This window comes from Triticum urartu, chromosome 4A (assembly GCF_056163025.1).
Source record: "Triticum urartu cultivar PI428250 chromosome 4A, HENAU_Tu73, whole genome shotgun sequence".
Taxonomy (NCBI): Eukaryota; Viridiplantae; Streptophyta; class Magnoliopsida; order Poales; family Poaceae; genus Triticum; species Triticum urartu.
Window position 1 is genome coordinate 87,999,530 of NC_141876.1, and position 17,432 is coordinate 88,016,961.

At 45.8% G+C, this 17,432-nt stretch overlaps 1 protein-coding gene and 1 long non-coding RNA gene across 4 annotated transcripts; one reads left to right on the forward strand and one right to left on the reverse strand.

Moving 5' to 3' along the window:
• Positions 1-6,261: 6,261 nt before the first annotated feature.
• On the reverse strand, positions 6,262-7,524 carry LOC147974906 (uncharacterized). The gene has a single exon (XM_087519573.1). It carries the CDS (start codon positions 7,195-7,197, stop codon positions 6,565-6,567), a length of 633 nt encoding a protein of 210 aa, XP_087375699.1. The 5' UTR covers positions 7,198-7,524; the 3' UTR covers positions 6,262-6,564.
• Positions 7,525-9,087: 1,563 nt separating this feature from the next.
• On the forward strand, positions 9,088-16,861 carry LOC125532162 (uncharacterized). Of its 3 annotated transcripts, none has more exons than XR_015600416.1 (7): positions 9,088-9,333; positions 9,417-9,471; positions 9,555-9,784; positions 9,873-9,946; positions 16,122-16,201; positions 16,310-16,367; positions 16,455-16,861. It is a non-coding gene; the product is annotated as an uncharacterized LOC125532162 (long non-coding RNA). The 3 variants fall into 3 exon arrangements; XR_015600417.1 differs by having other exon boundaries at positions 9,088-9,329; positions 9,876-9,946; XR_015600415.1 differs by having other exon boundaries at positions 9,089-9,333; positions 9,876-9,946.
• The last annotated feature ends 571 nt before the right edge of the window (positions 16,862-17,432 follow it).

The following is a 17,432-nucleotide window of genomic DNA, read 5'->3' on the forward strand; positions in this document are numbered from 1 at the left end:
TTCGGTACCGTGCATTGCCCTTTCTCACATTGAGAGTTGGTGCAAACTTCGCTGGTGCATCCAAACCCCGTGATATGATACGCTCTTTCATACATAAACCTCCTTATATCTTCCTCAAAACAGCCACCATACCTACCTATTATGGCATTTCCATAGCCGTTCCGAGATATATTGCCATGCAACTTTCCACCATCCCATTTATCATGACACGTTCATCATTGTCATATTGTTTAGCATGATCATGTAGTTGACATAGTATTTGTGGCAAAGCCACCGTTCATAATTCTTTCATACATGTCACTCTTGGTTCATTGCATATCCCGGTACACCGCCGGAGGCATTCATATAGAGTCATACCTTGTTCTAGTATCGAGTTGTAATCATTGAGTTGTAAATAAATAGAAGTGTGATGATCATCATTTAATAGAGCATTGTCCCAATAAAAAAAGAGAAAGGCCAAAAAAAAGAAGAAGACCCAAAAAAAGAAATGAAAAGGGACAATGCTACTATCCTTTTTTTCCACACTTGTGCTTCAAAGTAGCACCATGATCTTCATGATAGAGAGTCTCTTGTTTTGTCACTTTCATATACCAGTGAAAATTTTTCATTATAGAACTTGGCTTGTATATTCCAACAATGGGCCTCCTCAAGTGCCCTAGGTCTTCGTGAGCAAGCAAGTTGGATGCACACCCATTAGTTTCTTTTGTTGAGCTTTCATACATTTATAGCTCTAGTGCATCTGTTGCATGACAATCCCTACTCCTTGCATTAACATCAATCGATGGGCATCTCCATAGCTCATTGATTAGCCTCGTTGATGTGAGACTTTCTCCTTTTTTGTCTTCTCCACATAACCCCCATCATTATACTCTATTCCACCCATAGTGCTATATCCATGGCTCACGCTCATGTACTGCGTGAAGGTTTATAAAGTTTGAGATTACTAAAGTATGAAACAATTTTTTGGCTTGTCATCGGGGTTGTGTATGATGGGAGCATTCTTGTGTGACGAAAATGGAGCATGACTAAACTATATGATTTTGTAGGGATGAACTTTCTTTGGCCATGTTATTTTGAGAAGACATAATTGCTTAGTTAGTATGCTTGAAGTATTATTATTTCTATGTCAATATTAAACTTTTATCTTGAATCTTTCGGATCTGAATATTCATGCCACAATTAAGAAGAATTACATTGAAATTATGCCTAGTAGCATTCCACATCAAAAATTCTGTTTTTATCATTTACCTACTCGAGGACGAGCATGAATTAAGCTTGGGGATGCTTGATACGTCTCCAACGAATCTATAATTTTTGATTGCTCCATGCTATATTATCTTCTGTTTTGGACATTATTGGGCTTTATTATTCACTTTTATATTATTTTTGGGACTAACCTATTAAGCGGAGGCCCAGCCCAGAATTGCTGTTTTTTTACCTATTTCAGAGTTTCGCAGAAAAAGAATATCAAACGGAGTCCAAACGGAATGAAACCTTCGGGAACATGATTTTCGGAACAAACATGATCCAGAAGACTTGGACCCTACGTTAAGTAACCAACAGGGAAGCCACGAGGTAGGGGGGCGCGCCTACCCCCCCAAGCGCGCCCTCCACCCTCATGGGCCCCCTGTTGCTCCACCGACGTACTCCTTCCTCCTATATATACCTACGTACCCCCAAACGATCAGAGATGGAGACAAAACCCTAATTCCACCGCCGTAACTTTCTGTATCCACGAGATCCCATCTTGGGGCCTGTTCCGGAGCTCCACCGGAGGGGGCATCGATCACGGAGGGCTTCTACATCAACACCATAGCCTCTCCGATGATTTGTGAGTAGTTCACCTCACCTTCGGGTCCATAGTTATTAGCTATATGGCTTCTTCTCTCTTTTTGGATTTCAATACAATGTTCTCCCCCTCTCTCGTGGAGATCTATTCGATGTAATCTTCTTTTGCGGTGTGTTTGTTGAGACCGATGAATTGTGAGTTTATGATCAAGTTTATCTATGAACAATATTTGGATCTTCTAAATTCGTTTATGTATGATTGGTTATCTTTGCAAGTCTCTTCGAATTATCAGTTTGGTTTGGCCTACTAGATTGATCTTTCTTGCAATAGGAGAAGTGCTTAGCTTTGGGTTCAATCTTGCGGTGTCCTTTCCCAGTGACAGTAGGGACGGCAAGGCACGTATTATATTGTTGCCATCGAGGATAACAAGATGTTTTTTTAATCATATTGCATGAATTTATCCCTCTACATCACGTCATCTTGCTTAAAGCGTTACTCCGTTCTTATGAACTTAATACTCTAGATGCATGCTGGATAGCGGTCGATGTGTGGAGTAATAGTAGTAGATGCAGGCAGGAGTCGGTCTACTTGTCTCGGACGTGATGCCTATATACATGATCATACCTAGATATTCTCATAACTATGCTTAATTCTGTCAATTGCTCAACAGTAATTTGTTCACCCACCGTAAAATACTTATGCTCTTGAGAGAAGCCACTAGTGAAACCTATGGCCCCTGGGTCTATCTTCCATCATATTAATCTTCCAACACTTAGTTATTTTCATTGCCTTTTATTTTACATTGCATCATTATCATAAAAATACCAAAAATATTATCTTATCATATCTATCAGATCTCACTCTCGTAAGTGACCGTGTAGGGATTGACAACCCCTTATCGCGTTGGTTGTGAGGATTTATTTGTTTTGTGTAGGTGCGAGGGACTCGCGCGTAGCCTCCTACCGGATTGATACCTTGGTTCTCAAAAACTGAGGGAAATACTTACGCTGCTTTGCTACATCACCCTTTCCTCTTTAAGGGAAAACCAACGCAGTGCTCAAGAGGTAGCAGTCCGCCTACTACATCAGTACATGCCATCAGATTACCAAAAATTGGCACGTTCTACATACATAGTAAGCTATGGACAAAGATCATCCACGATTGTCCTTATCGGCGCCCTTGGCGTATTTCTCACGGAAGTAGCGCTCGAAGGCGCGATATGGGTCAAGCCGGATCTCCTCCTCGCCGGAGCTGTTCGCCCCATCACTATCCTCATCCCCTCTTTGGGGGTGGGGGGCTGACCATGGCATGGATCGCTCCGGCTCGCTCTCGAGGCGAGGGAGCTCTTATTTCTCCTATGCTGTTTTTGGAGGATGCGGGAACATATGGCTTCCTCTTCTGCAGCAGCGCGCACTGCCGCCTCCGCCTCTGCTACATCGACGGCGAGGCAGACCTCACGCTCCCACGCCCTCTGCTTGTTACAGCAGGCACACCGGTCCCTTAGCACTCATATGGCGGCAGACTGGAAATGGGGCAGCAGACGGACCTTGAGCCACCAGCCCTGGCGGATCCGAGCGCCAGTTGCGCCGACATAATGGATTCATGCCGGATAGATTTTGACACCCGTTGGGCGCACTCCTCCCGGGAGCGGTGGAGGGCCATGCAGATGGCCATATCCTCCTTCGCCCCATATGGGACGACGCCACAGTCAATGTATTGTTAGTGGTCGGAGTTAGAACTGCTAGCCGCCGTGATGGAGAGGGCCGGATATCACCGGAAGGGAGCTTGGGGACGGAGCAAAGTGGTTGGGTTTAGTCTGAAGAGCGGATGGGGACGGATATATGTGGGGCCAGGGTGGCCAGCATGGGTCGAATCCGACATGGTGGACGCGCCCAGGCCTCCCTATATCCATCCTAGATTTGGGTTGGATATGAGGGGTATCGGATAACACGGGCGTTTGGGCCTGGTAGAAGGTGTCCGTCTGGGTCGGGTATTTTTTATCAGGCCATCTGCTCGAGTGTCCGGGCCGTCTGCCCGAGTGTTTAGGGGGGTTTAGGGAGTGGGGATGTAGATGTTCTAATAATCTAACAAGTAATAAATAGAATAACGAAAAAACTAACGCCCACACGTGTGGCATCTTGCACATCGCCTACACGTCTCCATTACCACTCATTTTGCCACGTCAAAACAGATGACATCAACATGAATCTTTTTGGTTTTTGGCTTAAAAATGTTTTATCCCCTAATTAAAATATCCAATTAAAAATCCGTTTTCACCATTAAATCCGCCTCGACGAGATCTTCAAAACTAGACCCCATGTTGATATGTTTCAACGAACTTTTTTTTGCCCAAAAGTTGCCATGATGTTTACACTGTAGTTGTCATAGTGCTTAAACTAAAGTTGCCATGTAGCAATTTTAGTTTGTAGAGCACAACAAATTTTAGTATTTTGATGATGTCAATTCCAGTACTTTGACCATAAAAAATATTTTTTGTATGAACCATGGCAATTTTAAGTGCATATATCATGGCAATTTTAGTTTATAGTTCATGGCAAGTCTAGTTTCTTAATTCCCCGTTTTATAATATGTCAAAATTTACTTTTAAATGTAGAAAAAAATAGCTGAAACATATCATGACAACTTCAGTGTAAACACCATGGCAATTCATGTGCAATAGACATGGTAACTTCTAACCAAAAAAAATTATCGAAATATATTGATATGAGATATAGTTTCAAAGATCTCGTCGCGAGGGATTTAATGCTGAAAACAGATCTTCAATCGGATTTTTCATTTAAGAGATAAAACATTTTAAAAACTGAAATCCCAAAAAGATTCTCACATGCATGCATGCGGTGACGTGACGCAATATGTGTGTTATAGGGCGTATGGACGGATTTCGCTCCCACCATACGTGTGGGCGTTAGTGTTGTGCTAGAATAATATGTGAAGTACAGACATGAAAAATGTTATCGAAATGTATCAATATAAAATCTAGTTACGAAAATCTCGCTGCAAAGAACCATAAAGAGTATACATAGGAGACATCTAGATGTGAATTAGACAAACTGAACCATAAATGTAAACAGATCATCGGGTTTAGCGGTTTAAGAGATACATAGTAAATCTAGAAACAGGCCATTGCAAACAATTTTGGACTGCACAGCGCCAGTTATACTTGTACATCAAGTTTACAACTCCACAGAACATTGGACGGGCCATAGTGTATACTAGAAGGTAATGCGTGCCTTGCCGCGCCGTTTTTCACTATTGTTGTAAAACCAATTTGTTTTTTTTCTTTCATTGTGTGTCGTTGGTAGATAGAACATGTATGTGTTTCATCATGTACTACTTTCGTCCTGTTTTATTAGTCTTCTTAGCATTTTGTATCAAATTTTGATCATGAATTTAATTAATAAAATGTTAATCCATGTCACAAAAAAGTATAATTGGAAACTATATTTAAATACGAATTCAATGATATAATTTTCTGTGACATACATTAACATTTTATTAGTTAAATATATTGTCAAATTTTGACACAAAATACAAAGAGGATCAATAAACTAGGACGGAGTAGTATCGTCGAAGTCATGTAATAGGTAGCGTGTTAACATTTTCATATTTAGGAAGAGTAAGAGTAAAGGTAATTGATCAGACATTGACGGGCAGATAGAAAATGTGACATATTGACGAAACAGAAGTATCGATCCATCAAGAAAATAATATAATATAATACCTATTCACTATAAGCTAATATGTTTTATTTGGATCGTGTAGAGTAAATATGTAAGAGTTGAATAACAGGCGTTCTATTAAAAGACATCTTATTCTCATATTAAGGTTATACTGCACGAGATATATAATAAAGCATTTCGGTGCTCGAGCTGACACTGAGCTCACAATCCCGGGCTTACATTCTGTCACTAGGATAGGGTTTTTTACGAGTTGTCATTGGATGTATATTTTTAGGTTCTGTCACTGGAAAACTCTATTTTCATCCTAATACAAATTAGAATATATGAAATGCTACAGTACAGCCGTATGGCCTAGCACATGATATTTGGTATGTAGGTGCATGCAGAATAAAAAATGACATCAGTGTCTCCATGGATGTACACAAAGGACATGTGTAAATAAAGCTTGGGGCCTAGGTGGTAAGTACATCTCTTTCACTGGATGACATGCTGGTCCCACATCCCCACTTCAACCAGAAAGCTTTATTTCTTGGGAGCTTAGAAACTGTGAAGATGTAAACTGATTGAATATGTCATCATTCTTTCTTCCTCCTCCAACTGTTCTTGTTCCCACGAAGTTGACTTCTACTGTAATCTTTTGATACAAATTCAGTCAACTTACATACAATTACTGTGCTAGACCGAATCTTTTGATACACGGGATTGACTAAAGAATTGTCAATTGCATCGATCAACACCATCATCCGCAATTTGATGTGGAACAATTTACATTTTACTAAAATCCAATCTGGTTTACGATCCAGAAGCTGCAATCGATCACGGCGACTAGCCGCTGATTTACTGCAATCTGGTTTACTGTAATATTTTTTTTCAATAAAGAATTAGCACCCCGCAATTGAATACGGTTTACAAATCACATCTCTGTGGACCAAGACCAATCAAGTTAACGAGAAATCAAGACTATTGCAGAGATCAGTACCATGATCTGTAACTAAGTATACGTGGAACAGTTTACATTGTACTGCGATCTAATCTCTTTTAATCTACTCCCGAAGCAGCAATCGATCACGGCGACTAGCCGCTGAGGAGCCTCCGGTACCCCTGCGGCGGCCGGGGTACGAGTGATGAGCAGCCGCGACTCTGCTCGCTGTTGGTGAGCCACTTCTTGGCAGTGCGAAGCAGACCCGACCGATGCCGCCTCTGGTGCTCGATCTCGATGGCGTCGCTAAGGCGGAGCTCCACCGTGTCGCGCAACGAGGCGTCGTGCGGGCAGGCCTTGACGGCCCGTGCCGCCACGGTGCGCGCGCGCCTGGCGTCCCCGTGACGGAGCTCGAACGCGAGGTACGCGCACCAGTAGTCGCCGTACTCGTCGGCGGTGCTGCCGTCGTCGTCCTTGCGGAGGTTTCCATCCTTGGCGCAGACGGTGCCCCACTCCTCGAAGAGCCATCGGGCAACGCCGACGCCGCCGCCGCCGTCCATCTCCATGGCGATCCACGTCCTGTAGACGGACGCGTAGTCCTTGACGCAGGAGAGGGCGCCGCGGAGCAGCTGGCCCGCCTCCTTCATGTCGCCATCGATCCTACGCATCTCCCGCGCCGTCTCGCACCATCGCAGCGCCTGGGCGCGCGCGGGCTTGGTGGCGTCCAAGAACTCGTAGACGCTCTGCCGCCGTCGCCGCTGGGCCTCGTCGAGCACAGCCATCCCCATCGCCTGGACGAAGGGAAGCAGATGCGCCCTGGATGGATCCCTGGTCAATGTCTAGCAATTGGGGCACTGAGTTCCTGAGGCGAATAGCAGCGCGAGGGCGGCAATTTGTAAGGGGATTCCAGTTCCACCCCAGGTCGTCTTCGGAGACGAACCCAGGCTGCTGAATCCTTTTTGGATTCTGTGGATTCACGTATCTGTTACCGACATGGATCGAAACATATTTGGATGGCTCTGATCATAGAGCAGGATTATAGTGAATCAATAGAAGTTCATCTCTGAGATCGAGAACTCTGACATTTAATCGGAGAGCTATTTGGATGTCGAGGTCACACTTTAACTCAGACTAACAATAATTCAACAATACATGATCCTGGTAGTGTCCATTTTATTTTACTTTAAAACATTTATATTAAAAAAAAAGCTTACCTTCTACCGGCCGATCGTGTGCGCCCGTCCGCCAGCTCCGTGGCCGTTTGATCGTGTGTTGATGGTCGACAACGTCCCCGCGTCCGCCGAAGCCGTGTCTGTTTTTCCTAAAACTCACCTGTTGTTTCAACACAGTCATTCCTGCAACTGGGTAACAGTAGGGGGGTTTCGGGGAAGCCGCGTCTGTTATCCACCGCAGTGGCGACGACAACTTGCTCGGGATCGGCGGTTTCCGGCGACGACTAAAGCAGGTACGAATCGGAGATCGACGGTTTCTGCAACAAAGATCTTGTTTCAGAAATAAAAAAACGATTCAGTGGTGAAGTTTTTTCAGCAATAGGATTTAGTTTTAGAAAGTTTCTGCAACACAAATCTTGTTTCAGAAAAAAATGGTTCGGCAGCGAAGTTTTTTTTCTTGCAACATGGGTCTTGCTTCAGAAATATAGTCCCGGTTGAAGAAAGTGTTGGAGGAGCACACAATATTAGAGCATACGAGGCCAAGCATTGCAACACGACGCATGTTTCAAAAACATAGCTTCAGTTGCAGAAATCGTCAAAGGAGTGCCCAGTGTGGGAGCTTGTCGCCGTCATGCTGGAGTAGAGGCTGCGGCTGTTGTCGAAGCAGCCCCGCTCGGTGAGCTCGATTTGCGTCAAATCCAACCATGGTGCGCCATAGGGTTGCAGAAATTTCAATTTAGTTCCTGTACGTCAGCGGCGGGCTGATTTTGCGATGGGTTGGCGACGGGGCTGCGCAGGGTGCAATTCTGTTGGGGCAAGGGCATAGTGTTGTTTTCGCAACAGAGCGTTTGTTACAGGAAATAAAGAGCGGGCATGCGGGGGTGGACATTAGATTGGATGGTTATCAGTTCGGCATCCAATGACCGTCGAGGCGATGAATAAAATCTAAATATGGGCTGGTAGACGCGTAGTGTCGATCAATAACAATAATTTTACAAACGGAATCGATAATGCCCGAATGTCCGGATTTTCTATTTTTCGTCCGAACGCGTCCTGAGCCAGGAGATCAAAGTGCACAGATCTTGAAGCATATAGGCGCCACGTCATTCATAGTTGACCGTTCGGGATGGAGGGCGAATGCCCCGAACGACAACGCAGCACTCCCCTACGCCGGAACCGGCTCCTCTAACTTAGCTACTGTGAAGTTAGGAGCCTAACTTAGCCACATTTCATCCGTTGGATCTAGAATAAATGGCTGAGATCTATCGCTACAGTTCTTAAACAGTGTCAATTGGTACAGATAACAAACAGTGATTTTAGCTACAGTGCTCGTCCAAACAGTATGCTACACCCATGTGAACAGTGCAGAATCTTGGCCATCTATTTCCCATCTGATGATTCACAGACTAAGTTAGGGTATTGTTTCCCTAACTTCATAGGAGCGAAGTTAGAGGAGCCAGTTCCCCCTACGCCCCACCCACAACACGCGTCCCACTACCACACCGACGACCATATCCATCCCCTCCCCCCCCGCCCCCCCACCCCACCGACGACCATATCGATGGAGACGGGCGGCGTGACAGGGGAGAGGCGGAGGCTCACCACCAGCACGCTCGTCGGAGAGTTTGGCGAGCAGCAACCCACCACCAGCAGGCTTGCTGGGTGGCGCTGCGGATCCTGCGTTGGCGCGGCGAGGCCTCCTTCCCCTCGTCCCAGCCGTAGGAGGACACACAGTTCAAGTCTTCATGGCAAGTTTTTGCTGCACTGCACTGTGAGGCTGTTTGCTGCATCTGCTATTTTCTTCAAGTCTAATCTCATTGCTGTTATAAAGGAAGATGCCTGCTACGACCGTGTTCGTAGTCTCGTTGATCAGCTCCGGTCATGGCTCCGGTGAGATAACGTCCTCTGCTAATTCTGCATTTTTTGACTAAGAAGCATATACTGTGTGTGACTCAGATTTTGTGCGGTTGCAGATTCTTAGTGAGGAAGCCAGTACGAAGTATATCACTCTGCTTTTGTTAATGCACTGAGCCGCTGTGCCATTTCCGGGCCGCCGTGCCTTCAGATTCGGCGCTTCAACGGAAGAACGGGGGGACTCGCCCATCTACTTCGCCAACTCCGGTAACATGCGCGAGAGGATCACCATGAACGGACCAGTGCCAGGGCAAGACCGGCGTGCAGTACATCGTCCTCAACATGGGTGGTAAGTTACAGCAACTTGGTGTGAAATTTTGCCCACACGTGAGCATCTCAAGCAGAGCATGTCTAAAACTTGTTGTATCTGGACGCAGCAGCCATCAGCAGCATCGTCAGGTGGGGCATGCTGGATGAGCTCAATAAGACCCTGGACATGAGGGGCATTCAGGTAAGGACAGAGCAACACAAACTGTCATGTTTCTGTAGAAAATAGAGCATGCTTTTTGTGATATGAACCATGGTTGATTCATTGTTTTGTAAACCTAAACTTTTCCAGCAAACGTGGGAGAAATTTATATTCAGTTAGCACATGCCAATCTATATTCAGATGATATGGCTACTTCATATTAGGGAGAAATTTCAGAGTGGAGAGCATATTAAGTTACCATCAGTTTTTTTGACATACCAAATTGATCCTGAAACCGTATGCACTGGTAATGTTAATTGCCATGGCAAAAATACTTTTTAATAAAGTCGCCATCAATTTTTTATTCAGTAAATGATGGGCATGACAGCTATGCATTATTCTGCAGGAAGTTCATCGAATTCATTCATAACTTGGCAAATTTATATATAGTTTGTATGGAAAATTCACTTACACATTATGTTTTCACAACATGGCAAATTTGTATATTTCAATCTTTGTAATATCCACATGGCGATGGGTAGGTGTAATGGGCTGCACCGATTCAGACGACCGTGCGAGGGAGGCAAATTTAGTTTATTGACCATGAAAAGTTTTATTAATTGACCATGGCAAGTTTTATTAATTGACCATGGCAAATTTTTAATTTCTTTTTCGACCATGGCAAATTTAGTTTATTGACCATGGCAAGTTTTCTTAGTCGGTCATGGCAAATTTTAAGTCCGACCATGGCTAGTTTAGTAATTGACCATGGCGAATTTAGTTTACTGACCATGGCAAGTTTTATTAATTGACCATGGCAAATTTTAAGTCCTTTTTCGACCATGGCAAATTTAGTTTATTGACCATGGCAAGTTTTCTTAATCGGTCATGGCAAATTTTAAGTCCGACCATGGCGAATTTAGTTTATTGACCATGACAAGTTTTATTAATTGACCATGGCAAAATTTAAGTCCTTTTTCGACCATGGCAAATGTACTCCCTCCGTCCGGAATTACTTGTCATCAAAATGGATGAAAATGGATGTATGTAGAATTAAAATACAATACATCCATTTCAATGACAAGTATTTCCGGACGGAGGTAGTAATTGACCATGGCAAATTATTTTTTGGTAGATCATGTCAAATTTAGTAATTGTTAAGAGCATCCACATCTTCTGTCATGCCCTTTTTTTTGGCAAATTTTAATCCATTTTTGCCATGGCAAAAATACTTTTATTCACACGGCAAACTTTAGTGTAAGTTGCCATGGAAATTTTTTAGTTTAGTTGGCAAACTTATTGTAAAGAGCATGGCAAGTTTTTCGTTTTAAGTATGATGGCAAATTTACATTTTCTAGAACATGGCAATTTTAACTATGTAGCACGGTAAATACATTTGTATAGCCATGTCATTTTTAATTTATCCATGGCAAAAATACTTTTTATTTTTCACATGGGAAATTTTTAGTTTAAGTTGCCATGGAAAATTTATTGTTAGGTGCATGGCAATTTTAGCATGGAAAGATCAGCACAAAACACATGGCAAAAACTGAAACACAAAATTCATGGCAAGAACAGGTTCTCTTTTCATGCGGCTAACTTGCCATGTGTGTTAGTTTTCTGTGTTCTTTGCCATCTATGTGATACTGTTCATATCTTCTTCTGGGCACAAACAGTACCACTCAGATGGCAACAATGGCTAGGTTACAGAGGGGGGAAAGGGGAGGAGGGTTGGGGAGGCAGCGTGGGGCATGCAAAAATTCACCTGATTTCACTTGAGTTAGCTCAGCTTTTGTAGGGTTCCTCGGATCTTGCCATGGCAACTTCCATGGATTTCAATGAAGGGGATGGAGGGGAAGGGGAACTAGGGAGGGGATCGAGGGTGGAGGAGGGAGGCACATGGCGTTTCTGGATCAGATCTCGCTGGATGTTTGACGAAGCCATCGAGGGGAGAGGTCGCGTGGACCGAACTATTTTGTTCGGCTCGAGGGAGTCCCACTCCAAACGGGTCGTTCGGACCGGCCTCCTGTGCTACCGAACGTGCGCGCGTTATCGGGGTCCTTTACAAATGTGCGTACTACAACAGACATCATGCAGGTTGGAACACTACTAACAGCTAAACCACCAGAAACCATCAGAAATGTGCGTACTAAAGCTTTCGGATCAGATAAGTCGTGCCATGGATGTAGCCAACAAGATCATCTTTCGCCTTGACAAGGCTAGAGACTCCCGCGATTTGTCCCGGGAGGAGCACCGGCTGCGCAACAACCTGAAGATGAAATTGCTAGGCTACAGCTGACAGCTCCCTGCAGAGATCCATCTGGAGACAGAAATCAAGAGTGCAAGGGATCAGCGAAGGAGACGCTTGTACCAAATTTTTCCACCTGAAAGCATCGGCCAGGAGAAGGAAAAACAGCATCCAGTCTATCCAGCACCAAGGGCAGCTATTTACAGGGCAGGAAGACAAACTAGAGCTAGCCTGCAACTTCTTCGCTGAACTCTTTGGACATCCGGGCCGATCGCTCCAAAAGCTTCAACTTCCAGGCGCTTGAGTACACACGGAACACTGAAGCTCTCTCCCAGCTGGAGAGCGAGTTCTCGGAGGACGAAGTGCTAGCGGCAATAAATGATTCGAGCGGCGGATAAGGCACCTGGGCCTGATGGATTCACGGGACTATTCTTCCAAAAGTGTTGGACGTTGATCAAAGATGACCTTATGAGGGCGATCAAATTTTTTAGTAATCCGAACATGGCCAATCTTCAAGCTCCGAATACTGCAACCCTCATTCTGATTCCAAAGGTGGAGGGAGCCACAAAGTTGACTGAATTTCGGCCAATTAGCCTAATCCACAGTATCGCCAAGATCCTTGCAACGGTTGCAGCCGTTGATGCACGACCTTGTCTCTCCGTGCCAGAGCGCATTCATCAAAAAGAGGTCCATCTTGGATAACTTCATGTATGTTCAAGCTATGATCAAGACTCTGAAAATGAAAAAAACGCCGGCGCTGCTCCTCAAGGTCGAATTGCAAAGGCCTTTGAAGGTCTCTCTTGGGAGTTTCTTCTCGAGTTGATGTGCGCAAGGGGTGTCGGGGCCAGATGGAGGAATTGGATCGCTGGGCTGCTGTCCACCTCCAGTACCAAGCTCAACATAAACGGCGCCCTCTCGGACACCATCTGTCATCACCGAGGACTGCGACAGGGGGATCCCCTGTCTCCTTTGCTATTCGTCCTAGAAACAGAATAGGATTTTGTGATTCACGCCACACTTGGGGCGGTCCTTGTATTCACAATATATAGGATTACATGCCTTGCTAATCAAGGTGAATCAAAGCAAATCCTCAACCGAATCATACAACAATATTCGGTGGGATATTGTGCTAGTTTCCTATTACATAAAATACAGACAAAAGGAATACTTTAACATCCTCCCTCAGCTTGTGCGTCGTATGGAAGCAAGCATAAGCTGGAACGAAACTCAGAGAAGAGTTGTGAGGGCAATCCTTTTGTCATGATGTCAGCATACTGATGCGAGGATGTCACATGAAGAACCCGGACCTCACCAAGCGACACCTTCTCCCGGACGAAGTGGATATCAATCTCAATGTGCTTAGTACGACGATGCTGGACTGGATTAGAGGCCATGTAGACAGTACTAACGTTGTCACAGAAGACAACAATGGCAGACGTCAGAGGATGATGAAGCTTCCCAAGAAGCTGACGGATCCAACAACACTCAGCAGCAACATGAGCAACCGCGTGATACTCCGCCTCGGCACTGGAGCGAGACACAGTAGTCTGACGTTTGGACGACCAAGAGACAAGGTTGTCACCAAGATAGACGCAGTAGCCAGATGTAGATCGGCGGGTGTCGGGGCACCCAGCCCAATCTGCGTCAGAGTATGCAGTAAGTGCTACAGAGGAGGAGCTCGAGAGGTGCAAGCTGAGGTCCAGGGTCCCCTTTATGTACCGAAGAATGCACTTAACCAACTGCATATGAGGCTCTCTGGGCGCATGCATGTATAAACAAGCCTACTGAACTGCATGCGCGATATCTGGTCGCGTGAGCGTCAAATACTGCAAGGCACCAACGTAGCTCCGATACTCGGTGGGATCGAAGAGAAGAGGACCATCCTGAGCTGAAAGCTTGCACTTAGTGTCGATCGGAATGCTAGAGGGGTGACAATCAACCATGCCAGCGCGGTGAAGAAGCTCCAAGGCATACTATCGCTGAGAGAGAACCATGCCCAGGGATGTCCGAGTGACGGAGATGTCAAGGAAGAATGTCAAGGCACCAAGGTCCGTCATGGAGAACTCGGAGTGGAGCTGCTGTGTGAGGTGACGTAAGAGTAGATCCGTCGAGGCAGTGAGGACAATGTCGTCCACATACAATAGTAGATAAGCAAGGTCTGTACCACGCCTGTAGATGAAGAGGGACACATCCGACTTGGAGGCAACGAAGCCAAGCCGATGGGCAAACAGAGCGAACCGCTGGTACCAAGCGCGTGGAGCCTGCTTAAGACCGTAGAGGGACTTGTGTAGGCGACATACGTAGCCAGGACAGCGAGCGTTGACAAAACCGGGAGGCTGCTGGTAGTAGACCTCCTCGTCAAGATAGCCATTGAGGAAGGCATTCTTGACGTTGACCTGGTGGATTGGCCATGCCCGAGAGACCGCAAGGCTGAGGACGATGCGAATCGTCGCAGGCTTGAGAACGGGGCTGAATGTCTCATCAAAATCAACACCCTGTTGTTGAGAGTAGCCTTGTACCACCCATCGAGCCTTATACCGTGCAAGGCTGCCATCCGAGTGGAACTTGTGTTTGAATATTCACTTTCCTGAAACAACATGAGCACGAGGAGGACGTGGAACAAGAGACCACGTCCCATTAGTGACAAGAGCATCAAATTCCTCGGTCATAGCGCGACACCAGTGTGGGTCATGGTGTGCACCTCGGTATGTTTTCGGAATAGGAAAAGGTGCGGAGTGAGTAGCGGAGAGATTAAGATGGTCGACGGGCTGGAAGAGGCCACGCTTAGCGCGAGTGACCATGGTGTGAGTGTTGGACGAGGATGGTGGCCGGTGAACCACGACCGTCGTGGAGGAGTCAGTGGACGCCGAACTAGGGGAGGACGTCTGGCCACTCGGGACTGCTTGCATGGACGCGGGCGAGAAAGGAGTCTGCGAACCAGGGGAGGCTCGGGACTGATCCGTTGTAGGGATGGATGGGGAGCCATGCATGACGGGTTGCGAGTCTGCATGCATGGCGGGTTGCGGGCGCGCGAGAAAAACCGGACGTTGGCTGGGCGGGCAGCGCGCAGAACAGCCAGGCGAGGGAGTGCGGGCTGGCTGGGAGTGGGTTGGTGGTGTTCGGGCGGGTGAGTTGGGTGGTGTTGCATGCATATGCATGTTGGGTAGATTAGTGCATGATGGTGTGTGTTGCGTGGCAGCCATGTATAGTAGGAAGTCCAACTCGACCAAGGGATTGGTGGGGCGATTGGTGGAGTAGGAGAATGGAAAAACAGTCTCGTCGAAGATGACATGGCAAGAAATGATAACTCGACGAGTAGAGATATCTAGGCAACAGTATCCCTTGTGATTGGACGGGTATCCGAGGAAAACGCAAGCAGTGGACCGAGGAGCGAGTTTATGTTTGGCCGTAGCGGATTGGTTGGGATAGCATAGGCAACCAAAGACACGAAGAGCGGCATAATTTGGTGTTGTGTCCACTAGTAGAAAACAAGGCTTTGGTCCAGGCCGGGTCAGCCCATTAGTCCCGGTTCAGTCCAGAACCGGGACCAATGGAGGCATTGGATCCGGTTCGTGAGCCCAGGGGGCCGGCCGGGCCACGTGGGCCATTGGTCCCGGTTCATCTGGACCTTTTGGTCCCAGTTGGTGGGACAAACCGGGACCAATGGGCCTCGCGCCTGGCCCACCATCATTGGTCCCGGTTGATGGCTTGAACCGGGACCAAAGGCTCCCCTTTAGTCTCGGTTCATGCCACCAACCGGGACCAATGAGGTGCATATATATACCCCCTCGCGTAAGAGCAGAGCACACTGCTCTGTTTTTTTCTGGCCGAGGGGAAGAGGGGTTGGTGGTGCTCTAGCTCACCTCCTATGTACACAAGGTGTTCGATGGAATGCCCGAGCCACACTACTTAAGCTTTCTCCTCTCCAAGCTCGACCTCCAAGCTCCATTTTCCTTAATATTTGTCTAGGTTTAGCGGTCCGTCACGCCCCGTTCCCGTCTTCACCGCCGTTGATCACTCGCGCCGAGCTCATCGCCGGCACCACCGTGGTGAGCCTCTTATTCTTATCTTCTTTCTGAAAGGAAAAATATTCTTACTTGTATGTTTACATAGATACTTGTATTATTTTCTTACTTTTATTATTGCATCTTATATAGTGTGATGGTTTTGGTATCCGCCCCCGTCGGCCCTCGTCCTGTCTATGATTCGGATGTGGTATATATATTATCTTTATAACTATTGGTTCATTTATTGTTTATGAAAATTATGCCGACCAACGTGACATAGATTTTATTTATGTAGGATGTATGTGAGTCAGAAATGCCAACCGACCCTATTGTCGAGAGGTTAAATTTAGTTGAAGAAGAAAACAATTTGTTGAAGGAAAAAATAAAAAAAATTGAGGAGGAGAAGATGATATTGGAGTTGCATGTTGCGGATGTCGTCGATGATCACAAGATCAAGATGGATGCAATGCGCTTGAAGATTAGAAAGATTAGAAAATATGCCATTCATACCGAGGCTTGGTATCATTATGTCGTTGGATCAATTGTTACCTTGGTTGCGATTATGATCGCATTTGTTTTCGTATTGAAATATTTTACATAGTTTCAATGTATGGTTTAATTAATTAGATGCTCTGGAGAGCTATATGTTGTTAGATGAAAACTATGTATGCATTTTGGTTTTAATGTGATGATGAACTTCTATTAATTTGGACACTTAATTATATATAATGCACGCAGATGAACCGACAATGGATGTACGGTGACAGACACACCTCCGAGTACATTAAGGGCGTGCATGAGTTTCTCGATGCGGCTGAGGCAAACAAGCAGAATAGTTTTATGTGTTGTCCATGCACTGAATGTGGGAATATGAGGTCTTACTCTAATCAGAAAATCCTTCACTCCCACCTGCTTTATAAGGGTTTCATGCCACACTATAATGTTTGGACGAGGCACGGAGAAATAAGGGTTATGATGGAAGACGGCGAAGAAGAAGAGTACGATGACAACTATGTGTCCCCTGAATACGGTGATGCTGCAACGGGGGGAGCTGATGAAGATCAAGAGGAACCAGACGATGTGCCCAATGATGCTGCAACGGGTGAAGCTTCTGAAGATCAAGAGGAACCAGACGATGTGCCCGATGATGATGATCTCCGCCGGGTCATTGTCGATGCAAGGACGCAATGCGAAAGTCAAAAGGAGAAGCTGAAGTTCGATCGCATGTTAGAGGATCACAAAAAAGGGTTGTACCCCAATTGCGAAGATGGTA

What these genes read in the sequence shown, in the direction of transcription:
- LOC147974906 (XM_087519573.1), bottom strand. Translation starts at nt 7,197, where the DNA reads ATGGGGATGGCTGTGCTCGACGAGGCCCAGCGGCGACGGCGGCAGAGC.